Source organism: Paramacrobiotus metropolitanus, unplaced genomic scaffold, assembly GCF_019649055.1.
Source record: "Paramacrobiotus metropolitanus isolate TYO unplaced genomic scaffold, Prichtersi_v1.0 Parri_scaffold0000119, whole genome shotgun sequence".
NCBI classification, from domain to species: Eukaryota; Metazoa; Tardigrada; class Eutardigrada; order Parachela; family Macrobiotidae; genus Paramacrobiotus; species Paramacrobiotus metropolitanus.
In genome coordinates, this window is record NW_026570339.1 from 288250 (window position 1) to 304095 (window position 15846).

Genomic DNA, 15846 nt, shown 5'->3' on the forward strand with positions numbered 1-15846 from the left:
AGAATTCTGATTCCGTGGCAATACGATCTGTATACAAATGTGCCAATATGTCAGCAAAATTTGAAAAAGTTCGGTTGTGTACCTTGTGGTACAACCGTACAACCGAATGCGTTTGAACTGTTGGGAATTTTATTTTACCCTCCTCAACCGGAAGCTGGGCACACAAACAGTTTTCCCGCCAATGCACACAAATCATTTGAGGTTGGACCACGAGCACTTGTAGCGGTTGGAGTATCTTCTACCAAATGCGTCATTGCGGGCTTTTGTTGTGCGCGGCCCGACTGCTTGCTTTTTCTGTGTCTGTATATTGGACTGTATTTGTAAACCCCCTGAATTTCATCCATGGTCCCGTCGCATTTTGATTGGAAATGGGAAATTAGGGGAATGGAGTCGTGTGCGGGATACGTGCGAGCCGGCCAGTGCAGCCGCTGCTGTCGGCTCGCAGCCAGAGAGAGCGAGAGAAAGAGGCACATGCATGGCAATTTCCTAAGAGCTCAAGATGCCGGCTCGGCCACTTACGCTTCATCCCTGCATCCAGCTGCAGTGCCTCTACCGCATTACGACGCAGTATCCCACCGGCTTAGTGTTAAGACCGCCAAGCAGTGAGCAGCTGGCCCACTACCGTCCAATCCAACTTCAATGGCCGGCCTCCGCCAATCGCCGTCTTAGCGCCAATTGGTCCAACTCCTTCCCGTGGCAGCTGCCTGTTGGATGACACGAGCCAGAGCCAGAGCCAGAGCCAGAGCCGGGCTTCCTGCATCGCAAACCAAGCTGGCCTTAACGCCTGTCGCCGTTAAACCTAATGCTATTTTTAAGCTGCAAACTGCCGTTTGGCCACGCGCCATATATATACCCCGTATTTACACTGTATTACACTGCATTACGCTGTATTATGCGGCATATCCGTGTTATTCTGCCGGCAGATTACTGCTGAGAAGGGCCAACGCCAATTGTCATTTATTAGAATCAACTTAACGGCTCTCCTCAAGACGCCCAAGGATCACGGCTAATTCCGCGGCTGAGTCTCTGCTCACTGTGTTTTATACACCGCCAACGTTCAACGTTGGCTTGTTTGTGTTGCTGCGCAGAAATGTGTGTACGTGTTGACGAATTTACGGGGACGTCGAGGGAGATTAAAGCGGCTTAACAGCAGTCCCGGCTAATTCGCCACGTTGACAGCCACTCATAATTATCCCATTACCGCTGCCATTGCCGACCATATCATATCTACGCAACACACCCGCCACTATTAAGGTACATTGAGTATTTTTTTACCTTGTCAAAGCTGCTGCGCGATGAAAGTGGGCGGAATCCGCGTCCGCTGCGGCGGATGTTGGAGTGACCTTTAGGCAAAACTTGTAAATAATACTATTAGCATCGATCTAATGAAAATATATGGAGGCGCAGAGGTAAGCGGTTGTTGGCACTGTGAATTGGTGTGTATAAATGCTAAGTATTTGGGGGATCAGCGCTGGCCCCTCCCCCACTGCGCGGACCAAAGCCCGCTTTATCCACTACACGCGCCATCGCTGGTTATACGATACACTCAGTACTGCCACGAAGGCCAGTGATTAATTCCATTCGGGGCATTCGCATGCGCGACGCCAGCGAGCCCGGCTTCCTTAGAGCGACGGAGAATGCTTTCTTAATGCTGCTGTCTTATTGTTAGGCGGGAGAATTAGCGGCGGTGCCGGGCGTAATCCGCGATGGATTCCTTGCTGGATCCCCTGCACACCCACACCCACTATAACAGCGCCTCGCCGACCGCCGACTTTGCCGCGTCGGCGTCGGCGCGTTCCACCGCGCAGTCGCAACGGCAGTTCACGGCCTTCGCTAGTTTTTCCGCGCCCGCCGCGGCCGCTGCCGCCTGCCAGCCGCTCACGGCCCCCACCAGCGCCGCGGGCGCCAAACAACACGCCAAATCCTACGGATACGACACGCATGCGCCGGACAGCCAGCCGCGCAGCCGGACCGCCTATTCCCAACACAAACATTCCGGTAAGGTCACCCGAAAATGCATACCTATATGGCTATGCAGCAATAAGAATGAGCTTGTAGAAAAAGCTTTATCTATTTTTGCGTATTAAAAAATGTATAGACATGGAAAGGTCACGGCCCATATATACACTTTATGATTGGCCAAGTTTTTTTCTGTTTACTACCGTCAGTTTTAGCAGCATTTTAAGAAAAATAACAGGAATAGAGATAGTGTCATTGGTGATTGTTTGGGGAAGTTTATGAGAAAGGCACTTGCTTTTCTCGTTGTATCAGAAGGAAATTATTGTGAGTGCGACTTGTGCGTGTAAACGTAATTAAGGAGATGTATTGTCATTTAAATGGCGCCGCGGCGACAGCATTGTCAGGCAGTGTTGTAAGTGCGCTAAAAGGAAGAAGGATGATTTCCCTGGACGTCAGCCGCGGCCGCCGCACCGACCAGCGTCGGCTGAATGCGTTAAGCGGATCGGAAGGAAAGGGCAATTTATTGGATGGGAATCGGAAAATGGATGCTTGTATATGTAAGAAGGGAGCACAGTGCACAATCTCATCCCGTGTAACAGGCTCGTATATGCGTATGTGCATTGCCGCGCATCCACTCTTCCCGTTCTGACTGCCACAGGAGTACAGGCACGCTTCATTAACGCCGGCGACGCGCCCACCCATCGAGTAACTGACACTTTGCGCCCCGAATTATCGCTCCCCAACGCAGTGCTGTGTGTATTACTATTAATGGCGCATTCCACCACAACCGTTTAATACTCGCCACGGGCGTTTTAATTGCACGGTCAGCCAACAAGCCATTCCCCCGCTTATTTACCGCAGTATCGCATTAAAAAACTGGAATTAAGCTTTCCATAGCGATAGAAGCAGCAGCAATCCATCCAAACAGTCTGCACTCGTGACCTTTGCGGCGTATGTGGCGCGCATTGTCACAAAATGCGATCTTCGCTGAGACATTCGTTATCCATGTTATCTCTGAATAGCAAAATTAAATATTTACGCAATAAATACTGGTTATGAAATGTCGCAGAATTTTCATACTAATCATCAGATTATATCATCCTAAAGCATCCGTACGAGGCCTTTCTGGGGAAGGGAAATTAATTTTGTTAGCGAAAAACAGATGACAATTACGGATAAGAAGACTTAGTGTGTGCGAACTGGAGTTGTGGTGTTATTAGTGAGTCATACGCGTATTTCAGCAACTGCGCCCATTCGTCAGACAGTGTCGCCTACCTTGCAATTGCGCGCAGCAGTCGAGAAACGGAGAGACAGAGGCGAGAGCGGAAAGCGGAAAGCGGATCCTGATAAAGCGGCGCACGTGGCTTTTTAATTTGTCACTAACTGCCAGACTCATGCTCAGCGCCGGCCGAAATTTGTAATCATCTTGCAGGCCATTTTAAAATGCAGGCTAATTTTATCTCGCGTATGTATCGCGTGGCAACTTGCAGTTGCAAACAGCGCGATTAGCTGGCCATCATTTGAAATTCAGAGAGGGTATCAGTTGTACAAACGAAATTGCTTGTTGCTATTTTGGAACAACAGTGACACTCGCTGCTGATTAGCAGGAATTATATGAAGCATCATCAGCAGATGCATGCGTGTATAGCATGTACTGTACTGTATATGCAGCCAGTTAATTACAGAGTGTTGTCTTTAATTCTGGCCGCTGGCTAATTGTTTGTGCGCACTGGGGCGCATCTGCCCCGACTGTGCGCATTTATCGCCGGGGTTAATTTCACAAGTGTGCTGCAGGAGTATCGTATAATTTGATTGAAAACTGCATTGTGCATAATACCATCAGAATGAGAAATGATAACGAAGTGGATGTTGACGTTTAGAGAACAACTGCCGCGCGATACGCGTATCATGTCCATAAATTGATATTGATAGCTGCGGAGAATCTGGCTGATTAAAAGCTGTAAGATGGTCACTTACGGTGACCTTTAATACGTCCACGTAGCGTGCGTCGTATCGGCCTAATTTACGCTGCAATAACTGTTATATGCGTTAAACTGTTAAAGAGCGGCACTCCGTTGTTTTATAAAGAAAACATTTGCGCTGACTTGATGTGATTGGAAAAGGACTGCATTGGTTAGTTTGGCAGTGCAGTGCAATTACTGCTTGATCAAGTGTGATGGTGTCAGTGTGGATGCTGATGGGAAGGAGGCGGTTGGGCCAATGGACATTGGCATTTGCATGGAGGAAATGATTGAGTCGGGGATGAAAAGAATTAATGGATTAATGAATGCCAAATGCGACAGATAGAAGTATCGGCCTGAGCCTGTCTGCACTTAGCAGCAGGCAGCAGCGGTAGAAAGAGCAGTCCCACTAACGTTAACGCCGATTTGATCCGCTTTGACCCATTCGCATTCAGCCCACTCCCGTCCGTCTTCCCTGATTCCATCCAACCGCACATTCCGCAATAATAATACAACATGCGTAACACAACTGCCAACACACACGTTCAATGAATAATCAACAACTCGTTTGCATATATACGGCAGACACGTTCTTTACTGGGGATGGCATTCGCACACGGGCAACACGCTCCATACTGTTGCCGCACACTGGATTTTCTCATACCAGGGACTGGTCGTCGAGGCGAAAACGGAATGTACATGTACTCGTACAGGTACTTGTATCTGTATATGGGCAGACGCGTGACCTTTAATTAAACTTAGGGCTCTGCAACGGCATCGCTCGCAATTCAGATTTTCTGGCCGATTCTCTCTGTACAGAAAGTCTTCAAAAAGTCGGCCGGAAGTTATTGGTAAAGTTCCAATACTGTTTTAATAATGCGTCAGGAAAGGAAGGTTACAACTTACAAGCATAATAATCAGGTTAGTTAGTTAATATGTGCAATAGTCTCGTCTCGTCCGACCAATTAGAAGGATGGATACGAACATACTGTAAATTAGCGGAAGTTGGATGAGATGTCGCATAAGCAGCGACAAGAAGAGCCTGTTAATGATAGGTGTCGCTGCATGTCAGATAATTGTTGACAGTGTACGTGCGTTGTGCTGCAGAGAGCGGCGACGCTGCCGGCGGCGGCAGTCGCAACGGCTCAGGTGCCGCATCCGCATCACCTGCCCACGCACATGCACATACACACTCCGCCAAGGACGACACACCGGCCGCCCGTGGCGCCAGCCACGTTAACGACAGCGCGGCCGCTGCTGCCGACAAGACGGCCACCGACACGCAGGCCAACGACAGCGACTCGGAAGACGACGCCAAGCGGAAACTCAAACGCCAGCGGCGTCAGCGCACCCACTTCACCAGTCAACAACTACAGGGTAATTACTGTAATTGCCTATTCACCTGCAACTAATAAAACTGTTTGCTAGTCCCGATTTGTTGGCAGACTTGGAAGCAGTATTCTCACGTAACCGCTACCCCGACATGCAGACCCGCGAGGAGATCGCCATGTGGACCACGCTGACCGAGCCCCGCGTGCGGGTAAACCGTCATTGAACGTATAATATTTGTGTGCATGCGCGGATATTTCTTTATACAACGAAAACGTCTTCTCCGTCGTGGAACATAAATGGATAGCAATGCAATTCGGGTGATAGGATCGCGAGTGACAGTTGTGAGTGATTGCGGGATGCGCGGTCGTGATGGATGGGAGAGCGTGATCGCTGCAGCGCTGACGGAGACAGGGATGCGTTCAGCGCGTTGTGACACTGCCATGTGCGTCCGCTTCGTCAGGCTGCTTTTTCGCGACGCGATAGACGCGTCTTCCCATCGCAATCCGCCAGCGCTAATTCGTACCGACAGCCCGCCAAATTGCACCAACAACACACAATATATAGATCGATTCAATACATATATGAGCAAGTGCGCAGCACGCCAACTTCGCATAATCGACAGCGGCGCAGAATTAATATCGTTATTGTTATGGCTGCATGTGCGGTTAAGTTAGATTGTTGCTGGTAAGCGGCCCAATCAGCGGGTAGAGCTCATTAGCCAGCTAGTGCCGAGCTCAGCCGGGATTTGGCCGGGATTACCGGCAATCCCGCCGCAAAGCTCTCAACTAAAGAGTGCAGCCGCATTCCGCACATAAACACCATCGGCATTCGGCATGCAGTATTCTCGTGCTAAACGCCGGCGCAATTAAGCCGGCAACGTGCGAAGCCGATAACCAACGCACGAGCGCCGATGACCTTTGCATACTTGGCCGCTTCCCTGTACATGCAGCGGTTTTGTCGTTTGTGTTGCGGGGAGATTAATCACAGCATCCTGCTGATAAATGGCCGACGTGGATGGACTGTCAAGACTGCAGCGGAGATACTCTGTACGCAGTGCACAGTCAGCGGGACTATTTATTCACAAGACATCATTAATTTTTCACTCTTTGACCCCAAATTACTCTGCCGCATGAGCTGTATCAGCATTCCGCGTTCAGCGTTCGGCGCAGTGAAGGTTAAACGGAGCGCGGCAAATCATGCAGAAGTGCGCGATAAATTACACTCCGCTTCAGCTGTCAACTCGCTCAATGCGGACGACACTGCTCCAGCCTAATCTCACGTCCATAACAATCCGCATTTACATTGCACGCCGCTGTTACTGTAAACACACTACTCGTATAAATATTTTGCCGATTACATATAAGCACCATTTTATGCAGTGTTTAATGGTTATACAGGTGTGGTTCAAGAACCGGCGCGCCAAGTGGCGCAAGCGCGAGCGCAACCTGGGCGAGGCGTACAAGGCGGGCGTGGGCGTGGGCGTGGCGGGGGGCGGGGCCTTCAACAGCGCGGGGCACGCCGTGGCGGCGGCGGCGCAGTTCAACTCCTTCATGCCCTCCTTCCCGGTGGCCAGCCAGTTCCCGGTGGCCGACGCCGTGGACCCCTTCTACTCCGTGGGTGCGGCCAACTACTCCAACGTCTACTGCGGTCCTAACTGGGCCTCCAAGATCCCCTGCCCCTCCAAGCCGGCCGCCGCCTTCGCCTGGAACTGCCATTCCGCGCCCGTCAACATGAACATGCCGGTGCAGACCTCCTTCGGCGCCTCCACGGGGGCCGGCACGCCCACCGACGGCTACACGCCCGGGGGCGGGGCCTACGTGTCCCAGGCGTACGGATCGGCGGCAGCGCATTCCTCCTACATGCAGCATTACCGGTAAGTTCGCTTTTACACTGAGTTTGGTAAGGGTGACCTTTCCACGGGTGGTTGGTGGCGACAGGAACGCGGCTGTGTTGGGCAGCGACGCGGGACGCCTGTCCAAGAGCAAGCACGGCGGCGGCGGCGGGATGGGCGGGGCCAATGGCGGCGGCATGTTCAGCGCCTACCCGGCGGCGGTGGGCGGTCACGTGGACCTAACGGACATGGTGCTGGCCGGCGTCAACGTCAACACGGCGGCGCTGCAGAACATATGACGCGCCAACAGTTGCGGTTGGGCCGGAGCAAGCAATTCGGTGACACTGGGGGAAAACAGGACTTACGTATTTCGAATTTAATCCGTTGCTGAATGATCTGTATAAATGAACGGTGTATCTCTGGTTAATTATGGGTGAAAGCAGACTTGTGCTGTTTATGAACAAGTATTGTTTCTTTTCCTTTTCTATCGCTCCTTAATTAAATAATATTTTATCGTATGTTGTTGTTGTACAAGCATTCATATCAATGTTAACACTAAAAAGATGTATACCAAATGCGTATTCGTAGTATATCTGTACAGTACTACTACTCTCATGTAAAAATATTTAATTATCAATCTGGCTTTGCATATTGCATATACCTACGGATCGGTTTATGTACGTGTACTCATCCATATTATGTTTTGGTGTATAAATTTTGGTACCGGTATATCTGACCACGGTGAGTAGTATGAAGATCCACGTTATTGGGCAGTTGCGCAACATTTTGACAAGTGCAGGCGAGTGCGAAGTGTACAAAAGGTTAATACTCGTACATTGCTAACGTAAGTCTTATGACCGGAAACCTACCCGATTTATCCTGGGCACATTGGCATGATACGTAATTGTGTACGTTCTCGTACTGTCCTCGCAGAGTTGCCGTTACAAAAGTAGTAGAGATACATCGTTATGTACTCTAGCGTTGCGGAACGGCGACACACGAGCTAGTTATTATTTTATTATTATTTCTTCGTGGAGCAGGTAGCCCATTTCCGGCTAGGGTGACATACTAGCATGGGATTTTAAACCTGGCCAAACAGTAACTGCACAGAGAAATTCCCAGCACGCTTAAACAAAATTTACACTGCGCAACGCATGCTTAAACGCACTAACAGATCGAACACTAAAAATATCAGAAAAATTAGAATCCACGAAAAATTTCCACATTTTATTAAGCTTCCAAGCCAAGGTTGTTTCGCCAACTTTTTTCTTTGCTTTCGCCTTGATTATGGTCCGGTTCCCTTTTCGAAGATTGTACGGTTTCACTTCCTCTTTAAATTCCACCATCTCGCTGATGTACTGCGGCACATGAAATTTTTCCGGATGCATGATTTTGTACAACCACGTCGCTTCGTTTTGTCTCCATCTTGTGAACAGAGAAAGGATCCCGTGCTTGGTCATAAACGATTCCGTGGATATTCCAGAGTAGTTTGCAGCCGCTCGCAGGCCGCTACGATGCATGGCGGCCAATTTGTCCCGCAAGCGCACAGATGCCCCGCTCCACACTGTAGAGCAGTAGTCCAGATGAGACTGGACAAAGGCATAGAAAAGCGCAATGCGTTGGGATGTTGGCAGGCCAACTTTCACACGATTTAACAGTGATATGCCGTACCGTATAAATACATAAGCGTATACGGCAGCCGCAAAATTAGCAATGTTAATTTTGCGGCTGCCGTACACAACAAATGTACATAACAACATAAGTGCCGTACATAACAAATATTTATTACTGTATTTGTGCCGGTAAAAAAGCTACTGTAGCCTGTAGGTACTGCACCGTACAGATACATTTACCGGATGGCGTCACCGGAAGTAGGGGTAGACCGGCAAATTAAATTACAGCGCAAAATGCCGCACATGTACTCGTAAGTCGTATCTACACGAATATACACACCCGTACGTATTATAATGTAATGATATTTTTATAATATTAAATTTTCTTTCATCAGATCACAGTGATAATCCGCAAATACTGGGAATTTGTCGCAAACTGACCCAGCCGCACTCGTGACTTTTGCGCGGCATATACATTAACGTAGCGGCTAGTTATTTTTAATTGTAATTATTGAAGATAATAATTATCCCGCGTACGTTCTGTGTACAAGCTTGTCCCGTAATTTCCATCGCATCAGAACAGCGAACATTACAAATTTACGTGTTGCGCGTAAATCCGTACTACGGCGCGCCACGCCACACTGTTTAAACACGTAACGTGCATTTGGCTGGCTGGTGCCTTGGTACACGCCATACAATTCAATGAGAATAACAGTAACTGCCTGGCGTAAGTGGCTAAGAAACGGTCGGTGTGGTAATGGACAAATCTAACTACGGAGCGGATTTAGGCAATCAGATAAGCGTAGTGACGTGGCCATCGTTTCAAGCGCAAATTTCACGCTAGCTGTACTTTTACGATGGAAATTACGGGACAAGCTTGTACGGTTGACATCCACGTTATGCATGCAGATGGTCCCGAGTGTGATTGTTTAGTATTTCGCCAACCGCCGGGCACGTACACGGGACTAGCATTGTTGACTCGGCGGCTCCCCGCCTGAGTCAGTGTCCGACTGGCAGGCCGGGGAACCAGCGGAAGTTAAGCCGGCAATGTTAACCATGCAGTGGGTCCAGGTATGCACGCGCTTGCGTAATTTAAATGTTACGAATCGTAGTGTACAATACACATACGTATACGTATAATACATACGTATAATTAAAAATGTCCGACGTGCGGCCATGCAATCGGGTAAATACTTTGGTAGCACGGGCTGCATTTTGCTGCAGATTCCTTTAAAACTCTGACAGCTGCCAACCCCAACATGTGCAGGCAACAGGAATCCAACTGTTAATAGCACTGCTGTCTGCTACCGCACAAGACAAGGAATTCAACTGCATACAAGTCGCTAATGTACTGTATAAACAACAAAGCCCGGAAAACAAAATTAAGTAGTGCGTCGACCCAGTCAAGGACATACAAATGCAACGGCAGCATGCTAGTTGCGGACCGCTGTGTAGGTATAAAGCATCCGCCTCGCTGCCAGGCCAAGGAATAAGGGATGGTTTTCCTTCGTATTCGTACGGTAGGGATCGTCGTAGAAATCGTTATATGAATTAATGGTTGGCTATCCGTTGACGTAGACGACGCGGTAGCCGCCGTTGCTGTATGCGTTAACGTTATTGTAGCCGTTGTTGTAGCGGTAGCGGCCGTAGCCGTTGTTGCCGTTGTTGATCCAGCGGTTGTAGGGCCAGTAGCTGTTGTAGCCGCTCCAGCCGTTGTTGCGGTAGCCGCGACCGTAGTTGAGCGTGCCGGTGGTGGGCGTGCCCACCACCACCGTGTAGTACTGCGCCGAGCACCTCTGAACCATGCAGCTAAAGGTCACCACCGCCACCAACACTGCAATGACACAACATGGCTTATTTACTCCCATCGTCCATTCCTAACGGACGGAAATTAAAACGGACACGGCGAACCGGCTCCTGGCACGGGAGCGACTGGGCCACGACGTGATTTCCATACCGGGCGCAACAAGTCAAGAGTTACGCAGTCGACGGGATTTTAAGCTAACTTCGCGGTGCCCCGTCGATTATTATAAGGAGCAAACTACTTTACTTACCGATCAAAACACACATGTTGCGCTCCATCGTGGTCTTGAGAAACAAATACGTTATAATTATGTGAGTTGCACCGGAATCGGAACTTTAAGGCAGATTTTCGATACAGTGATAAGCAAGTCTAGAATAAAACTAAGTGGCTTTGATTCGTGTTTATGGAAGATCCATGTGCGACAATGGACATTCGCTGGTAACCAGAACATTATATGGCTTAAGTAGGCAGCATATTTTACTATTCTCCAAAGAAGGCCAAGCCAGCCTTTTTGTCGGCATGAGAAAACACGCGGTACCCGGAACCGGCGCCTGGAAGGACAGGCACACCGCCTCGAACATTTATCAGCGCCATTGTTGGTGGGCAGCAAGGACGTTCCGCCTCAGCGCGCGGTCCTGTGAATCCCCGAAGAACAACACGACTCAGCACATCCCAACCGGTCCTCGCCGGGCAATTTCTCCGCGCTGCCGCAGTGCCGGTTGAACTGCGTTTTGTACTATGTACCGCTTTGTATATACGGTAATGTTGTTGCTACACATTGACACAATACGCCACATGATGCGGCAAATACACCCTTCAACACAGAGCAGTGTTTGGCTGCACACAGCGCTTGTTTATTTAAAGGAACGTGTGTATCAAATTCAATACTACTGTACTACACAGCGAAACTTTGGTATGAGAGAGAACAACGCTAGTGTCGACGGCATCACAGTTGCAGTCATGCAATTAACGGCCGCCGCAGGCGCTCTGCAGTTGCAGGGCCGCCTCGTGCTGGCGCGCCCGACTGCGCAGGTGCTGAATACTGTCCGGTAAGGTCACCGCCGCCTGGACAGCCGCGCCGGTCCACTCTTGCGCCGCCGGTGTCCGCTCGGCCTTCATTCCGCTGGGCAGGTCCGCGGAGGTGTAGTAGCCACCGCCGGTCAACCAGAAAGGGGCCGGGTAACCGCCCTGCGGGGCGGGGGCGCTTGCAGGCAGCGGCGCCGGCGGCAGGGCCGTCGCGTCGAGCCGCGGGGGCTTCAGGAGGGTGTTGGTGCTCTTAATGACCGAGACGCGGGCGTTCAGGGCAACCGGCACCGGGGAGGGGAGGCGGTGGGGTGGCCGCGGGGCTTCCAGGTCCGAGCCGTCGTCGTCCGGGGAGCAGGGGCGGTTCTTCAGGCGCTTCCGGTGTTTGGCGCGCCGGTTCTTAAACCACACCTGTAAACGGAAGGAACTGCGTATAGGCCGAAGTGGATTTGCCCCGGAAGTGGTGTGTACCTGGATGCGGGACTCGGGGAGGTTGGTGCAGAGGGCCAGCTGCTCACGCAGGCCGACGTCCGGGTAGTGGGTGCTGGCGAAGGTCTTTTCGAGGGTGCCCAGCTGGTGGTTGGTGAAGGCCGTGCGACTGCGGCGCTGCTTGCGGGCCACGGCGCTGGAGGTGCTGTCTGCAAGAGGGACAGTGTAATGAGTGACCTTTTTGACGGGGATGACAATCTGACCGACCTGCGCGGTAGGTGTGGCTGGGCAGGGGGGCGGGGTAGGGCGGGAAGAGGAGGCTGATGTTGGGGGCGGTGCCGCATCCGAGGGGCTGCAGGGCGGCCAGGTTGTAGACGGTGTCGCAGAGGCCCGGGAGTGGACCGTGGTTCAAGGGGCCGTGGGCGTGCAGGTGGGCCACCGGGACGTAGCTTAGCGCCGAGCCCACCGGGGCGCCGTAGTACGGCTGCATGCTGCCCGTGCTGCTGACGCGGTCGAAGGTAGGCTGTACTTCCGGCGGCTTGTTTCCTGCACTACCTGCAGCAGTTAACACAGCGGTTATAAGAAGCACAGACAACTGGCGTTCAACTGTAACTGTACGGACCAGGCCGGCCTAGCAAAAAGCGCTATATGGAACTTGGCCTTTATAACAGCAAGAAAGTCGATGTTGTCAGAAAATGTCGCTTGCATACTATTGGAACGAAGGGCCTGCTCGGCCCTGCTGACTGGCCGTTCAACGCCGGTACACTACACGTGCTCAGCTTGGGCTTCCCGTGAGCCGATTAACTGGTCGGTAATCCCGATTCTGCATTACATCTATGTCGTATTCTGCAGCCTGTCTGCCGCATGACCAACCGCCCCTCACCGTGAACATCTCTTGGATTTTGTATTTCCATATAAACACGTACTCACGATGATTAACGCTTAATTTAACAGGATAGGGGATGTAATGTCCGTAATTTTTCCGAATTTCAAAAGCAACACGTGGATCGTTAAAGTGGTAAACGAGTAGTTGATGTACGTATGTACTCGTATAATGCAATGTCATACTAATGGCGTGCGACTAGTGTACGTACATCATTATTATTTTTATGTGCTCGTGCTTGAGCAACTGCACAAACTTATACAAATGGCATGGCTGCACGCATGCAGCGGTATTCGGCATGGTGGACTAAAACAAAGGGTCAGCATATATTAGCTCCCTTTGTAGCGGAAGGGGTCTATCTGGCGACTGGCAAGGGCCAGCGGGATTGAGACAAGTGTTCGGCCGTTCGGTGCAGCAGCAGTGCGCCGCGGTCACCAACAGGCATTACGTTCTAATTTATAATTTATACATACACGAGGTACTATCGCAGTAATTAATAATTATGCATCTATGATGTCTTGCAACAATCATTGTTGGGGCGCTACGTTGCCAGTACGAGACTGCGTTGGCGATTGAGTAGCCCAAGCACTGGAGTGTACCCGTGTAAGTACAATAATCAATTCACATACATAATATATATTATAATACGGTATTATTGTTTATCATGTATGGGTAATAAAATAAAAGTACAGACTGCAATTAACGGTGGGCCGGTGGGCAATAAAAATTAGTGCGAATGTAATTTGGCGTATAAAGAGAGCCGTTTACCTAACTGAATAATGTGATGGCCGGCCAAGAAGCAGCAGTTAAATTCCGTATAAATCGTGCTGACGACGTAGGTTTCAGTTAGTCACTCATCCAGAAAACCGGACGTCCAGTAGACGTCACTGGCAGCACGCGGCCATGGCGATCCAGTAGCCTAACAATTCGCCGTGTCTCCTTCGGAGGGCAATGGTCGCAGTTGTGTCGGGATGTGAACAGCCCCACAACAGCACTGACTAGCAGCAGCGCACAAAGCGAAGTCAACGGCGTCGCCTTCTGAACTGCATACACAGGGTACATGTGCTGCACAGGTGAGTGGATGCGGATGCGTGTGACCAAGGAATGCCGGTGCCGGTGCGGATCCTTTCCTATCCGGCAGCGCTAACGCCGGGCCAGCGGGACGGGAGAAAGAGGACCGACCTATCTACCTATGCCGACCAAGTGGCCCTTAATCCGATTAGCCGATAGCCAGAATTGCAAGGATTCCCCAATTCCAAGACGACCAACGTCGTGTTTCCGCTGCACGACAGTGCACAGTACCCGGCCAATATGGAATTATACTGCTGCCGGCATTAACGGCGAATTGGCGATCAGAGATTCACGAGGCGGATAATGGCCCACTAATGCTGATGCTGATGCTAATGCCGCATCGGCCTACATCTTTTCATCCGATTCTCGTAAGCAGCAAGAGCAAGTAGTCGACTGTCCCGAGCTCTGCCCGCAGCGGCTGTCGTGGAAATCCCAGTCCCGAATCCCGGCGCTTCAGTTCGGGTAAAATAGCGGAATGAGCGGATGAGATGGAGATGGGCTCGGCTGGCTACAGCGTCTATCTGTACGCGTAGGTATTGGGTTGCTAACAATCCCGGCCTAAGTCCACACTAATCGCTAATGAATTCCCTTCTCTCCGCGATCTGCGATTAGAATCGCTTAGCCGATTAGCCGCATCCCGTCCGCGATTCCCTCCAATCCGGCCCAATCCAGCCCAATTCAATCCCGCAGCCAGCGGAACAGCGGATAATCCCGGCAACGAGAAGAAGCGGGACACGCTCAAGACAAGACAACAACCAGGGCTTCCCTTAATTCACCCAACATGTACAGTACAGCGATGCACTGCCGCACAATGCGCTTACTCGACAATGAGCCGCAAAGCCAGGAATCCGCTTTAGCTGGCTTAGAAGCCGGCCAATCCGCTTAGGCCACTTTGCGCTGTATAACAGACCGTAGCATAGTACAGCGGCACAACGGCTGCCGGTCGTAGCCAATGGGCGCCGCCGCCCGCCCCGCCCCTCGCTCGCCATTGGCCAGTCCGCCGGCCCGGCTAACTGACGCACAGAGCGGGCAGTCATTACATTACGCAGATTGGCTAGTGTAATCTGACTCGCTGGCGAATTAGCCGCGTGCAAACAGTTCAGCTTACCAATCTCCGTCCACTGATGCCCGTCGGCAGCGGAATCAATTGCGGCCTTGTGTACACAGCCACACAATACGCTACCAGCAATCAATTGCCAATTCACCAATTTACTAACTCACAGCGGCTCAAACAACAAATCCATACTGATTAGCCAGCCACTTTGTTGCCGCATTCTTCGCATGTTAGTCACTTTGAGAAGAATTGCGCAGAATCGTAAATGCCAACGTGTAGGACGAAGGGTGACCTTTCGGGGATAATCGCGCAGGCTTATTTCGCACCGCAAATGACGGTGCTGACTGATTCCGCCAAAGATGTAGAAGCTTGCCGGTTAGATTAATCAAATGTATAATCTGTAATCTAACTGGAAAAGATGGCAAAATTAAAGCCGGGAAGGTAGAAATGCCGATGTGCTGTTGGCGGGCTTTTCCGCTGCGTGAGCATGACACAGCGCACCTGTACAGCGCCGGGAACATTCGGCGCAGTGTATTCGTGTTGCAGGATTAGCGAGTGCATTAGGCTGATCCGATTCCGCGCGTAATCAGCTAATCCGACGGACCGGAAGATTGTCGGCCTAAGACTAATGCTAAGACTAATACTAATGCGCTTCCCGCTAATCTGGACATGTACACCTGCACACCGCGCTGCTGCCATTTCACGTACAGGTGAACTGTTCAGTGCCAACTGTAAAGGATGCTGTGCTCTCCTTTCTTGGCATTCGGGAGCGAACAAAGGCCGGCCGGGCTGAAAGGCGTCAAAGGGAATTACGGGCCAGTGTTGTCAACAAGTGCGTGTAGCGCGTATTTAGCATATATTCTCGGGCTGTATATGTAACTAAGCC

General features: G+C 50.9%; 3 protein-coding genes across 4 annotated transcripts; 1 reads left to right on the forward strand and 2 right to left on the reverse strand.

The window, feature by feature from the left end:
• Nucleotides 1–898: 898 nt before the first annotated feature.
• LOC129598295 (pituitary homeobox homolog Ptx1-like) lies at nucleotides 899–7768 on the forward strand. Of its 2 annotated transcripts, XM_055496120.1 has the most exons (6): nucleotides 899–1254; nucleotides 1670–1998; nucleotides 5028–5297; nucleotides 5366–5460; nucleotides 6650–7125; nucleotides 7190–7768. In XM_055496120.1, the coding sequence occupies exons 2-6, from the start codon at nucleotides 1707–1709 to the stop codon at nucleotides 7380–7382; spliced, it is 1326 nt and encodes a 441-aa protein (XP_055352095.1). In that variant the 5' UTR covers nucleotides 899–1254; nucleotides 1670–1706; the 3' UTR covers nucleotides 7383–7768. The 2 variants fall into 2 exon arrangements, with proteins under 2 accessions (XP_055352095.1, XP_055352096.1); XM_055496121.1 differs by lacking the exons at nucleotides 899–1254; nucleotides 1670–1998 and adding an exon at nucleotides 4546–4633.
• Nucleotides 7769–9767: 1999 nt separating this feature from the next.
• On the reverse strand, nucleotides 9768–10973 carry LOC129598313 (uncharacterized). The gene is made up of 2 exons (XM_055496153.1): nucleotides 10751–10973; nucleotides 9768–10530 (listed from the first exon to the last, which is right to left on the reverse strand). Exons 1-2 carry the CDS (start codon nucleotides 10776–10778, stop codon nucleotides 10259–10261), a joined length of 300 nt encoding a protein of 99 aa, XP_055352128.1. The 5' UTR covers nucleotides 10779–10973; the 3' UTR covers nucleotides 9768–10258.
• A 493-nt stretch (nucleotides 10974–11466) lies between these two features.
• LOC129598308 (homeobox protein MIXL1-like) lies at nucleotides 11467–15296 on the reverse strand. The gene is made up of 5 exons (XM_055496146.1): nucleotides 15015–15296; nucleotides 13604–14803; nucleotides 12220–12507; nucleotides 11995–12161; nucleotides 11467–11934 (listed from the first exon to the last, which is right to left on the reverse strand). The coding sequence occupies exons 3-5, from the start codon at nucleotides 12440–12442 to the stop codon at nucleotides 11467–11469; spliced, it is 858 nt and encodes a 285-aa protein (XP_055352121.1). The 5' UTR covers nucleotides 12443–12507; nucleotides 13604–14803; nucleotides 15015–15296.
• Between the last annotated feature and the right edge of the window lie 550 nt (nucleotides 15297–15846).

What these genes read in the sequence shown, in the direction of transcription:
- LOC129598295 (XM_055496120.1), top strand. Translation starts at nt 1,707, where the DNA reads ATGGATTCCTTGCTGGATCCCCTGCACACCCACACCCACTATAACAGC. An exon ending in CACCAGTCAACAACTACAGG is followed by an intron (nt 5,298 to 5,365) that starts GTAATTACTGTA and finishes ATTTGTTGGCAG; the next exon opens with ACTTGGAAGCAGTATTCTCA. An exon ending in TGACCGAGCCCCGCGTGCGG is followed by an intron (nt 5,461 to 6,649) that starts GTAAACCGTCAT and finishes ATGGTTATACAG; the next exon opens with GTGTGGTTCAAGAACCGGCG.
- LOC129598308 (XM_055496146.1), bottom strand. Translation starts at nt 12,442, where the DNA reads ATGCAGCCGTACTACGGCGCCCCGGTGGGCTCGGCGCTAAGCTACGTC. An exon ending in CAGCCACACCTACCGCGCAG is followed by an intron (nt 12,162 to 12,219) that starts GTCGGTCAGATT and finishes TCCCTCTTGCAG; the next exon opens with ACAGCACCTCCAGCGCCGTG. An exon ending in TCCCCGAGTCCCGCATCCAG is followed by an intron (nt 11,935 to 11,994) that starts GTACACACCACT and finishes TTCCGTTTACAG; the next exon opens with GTGTGGTTTAAGAACCGGCG.
- LOC129598313 (XM_055496153.1), bottom strand. Translation starts at nt 10,778, where the DNA reads ATGGAGCGCAACATGTGTGTTTTGATCG. An exon ending in CAACATGTGTGTTTTGATCG is followed by an intron (nt 10,531 to 10,750) that starts GTAAGTAAAGTA and finishes GTGTCATTGCAG; the next exon opens with TGTTGGTGGCGGTGGTGACC.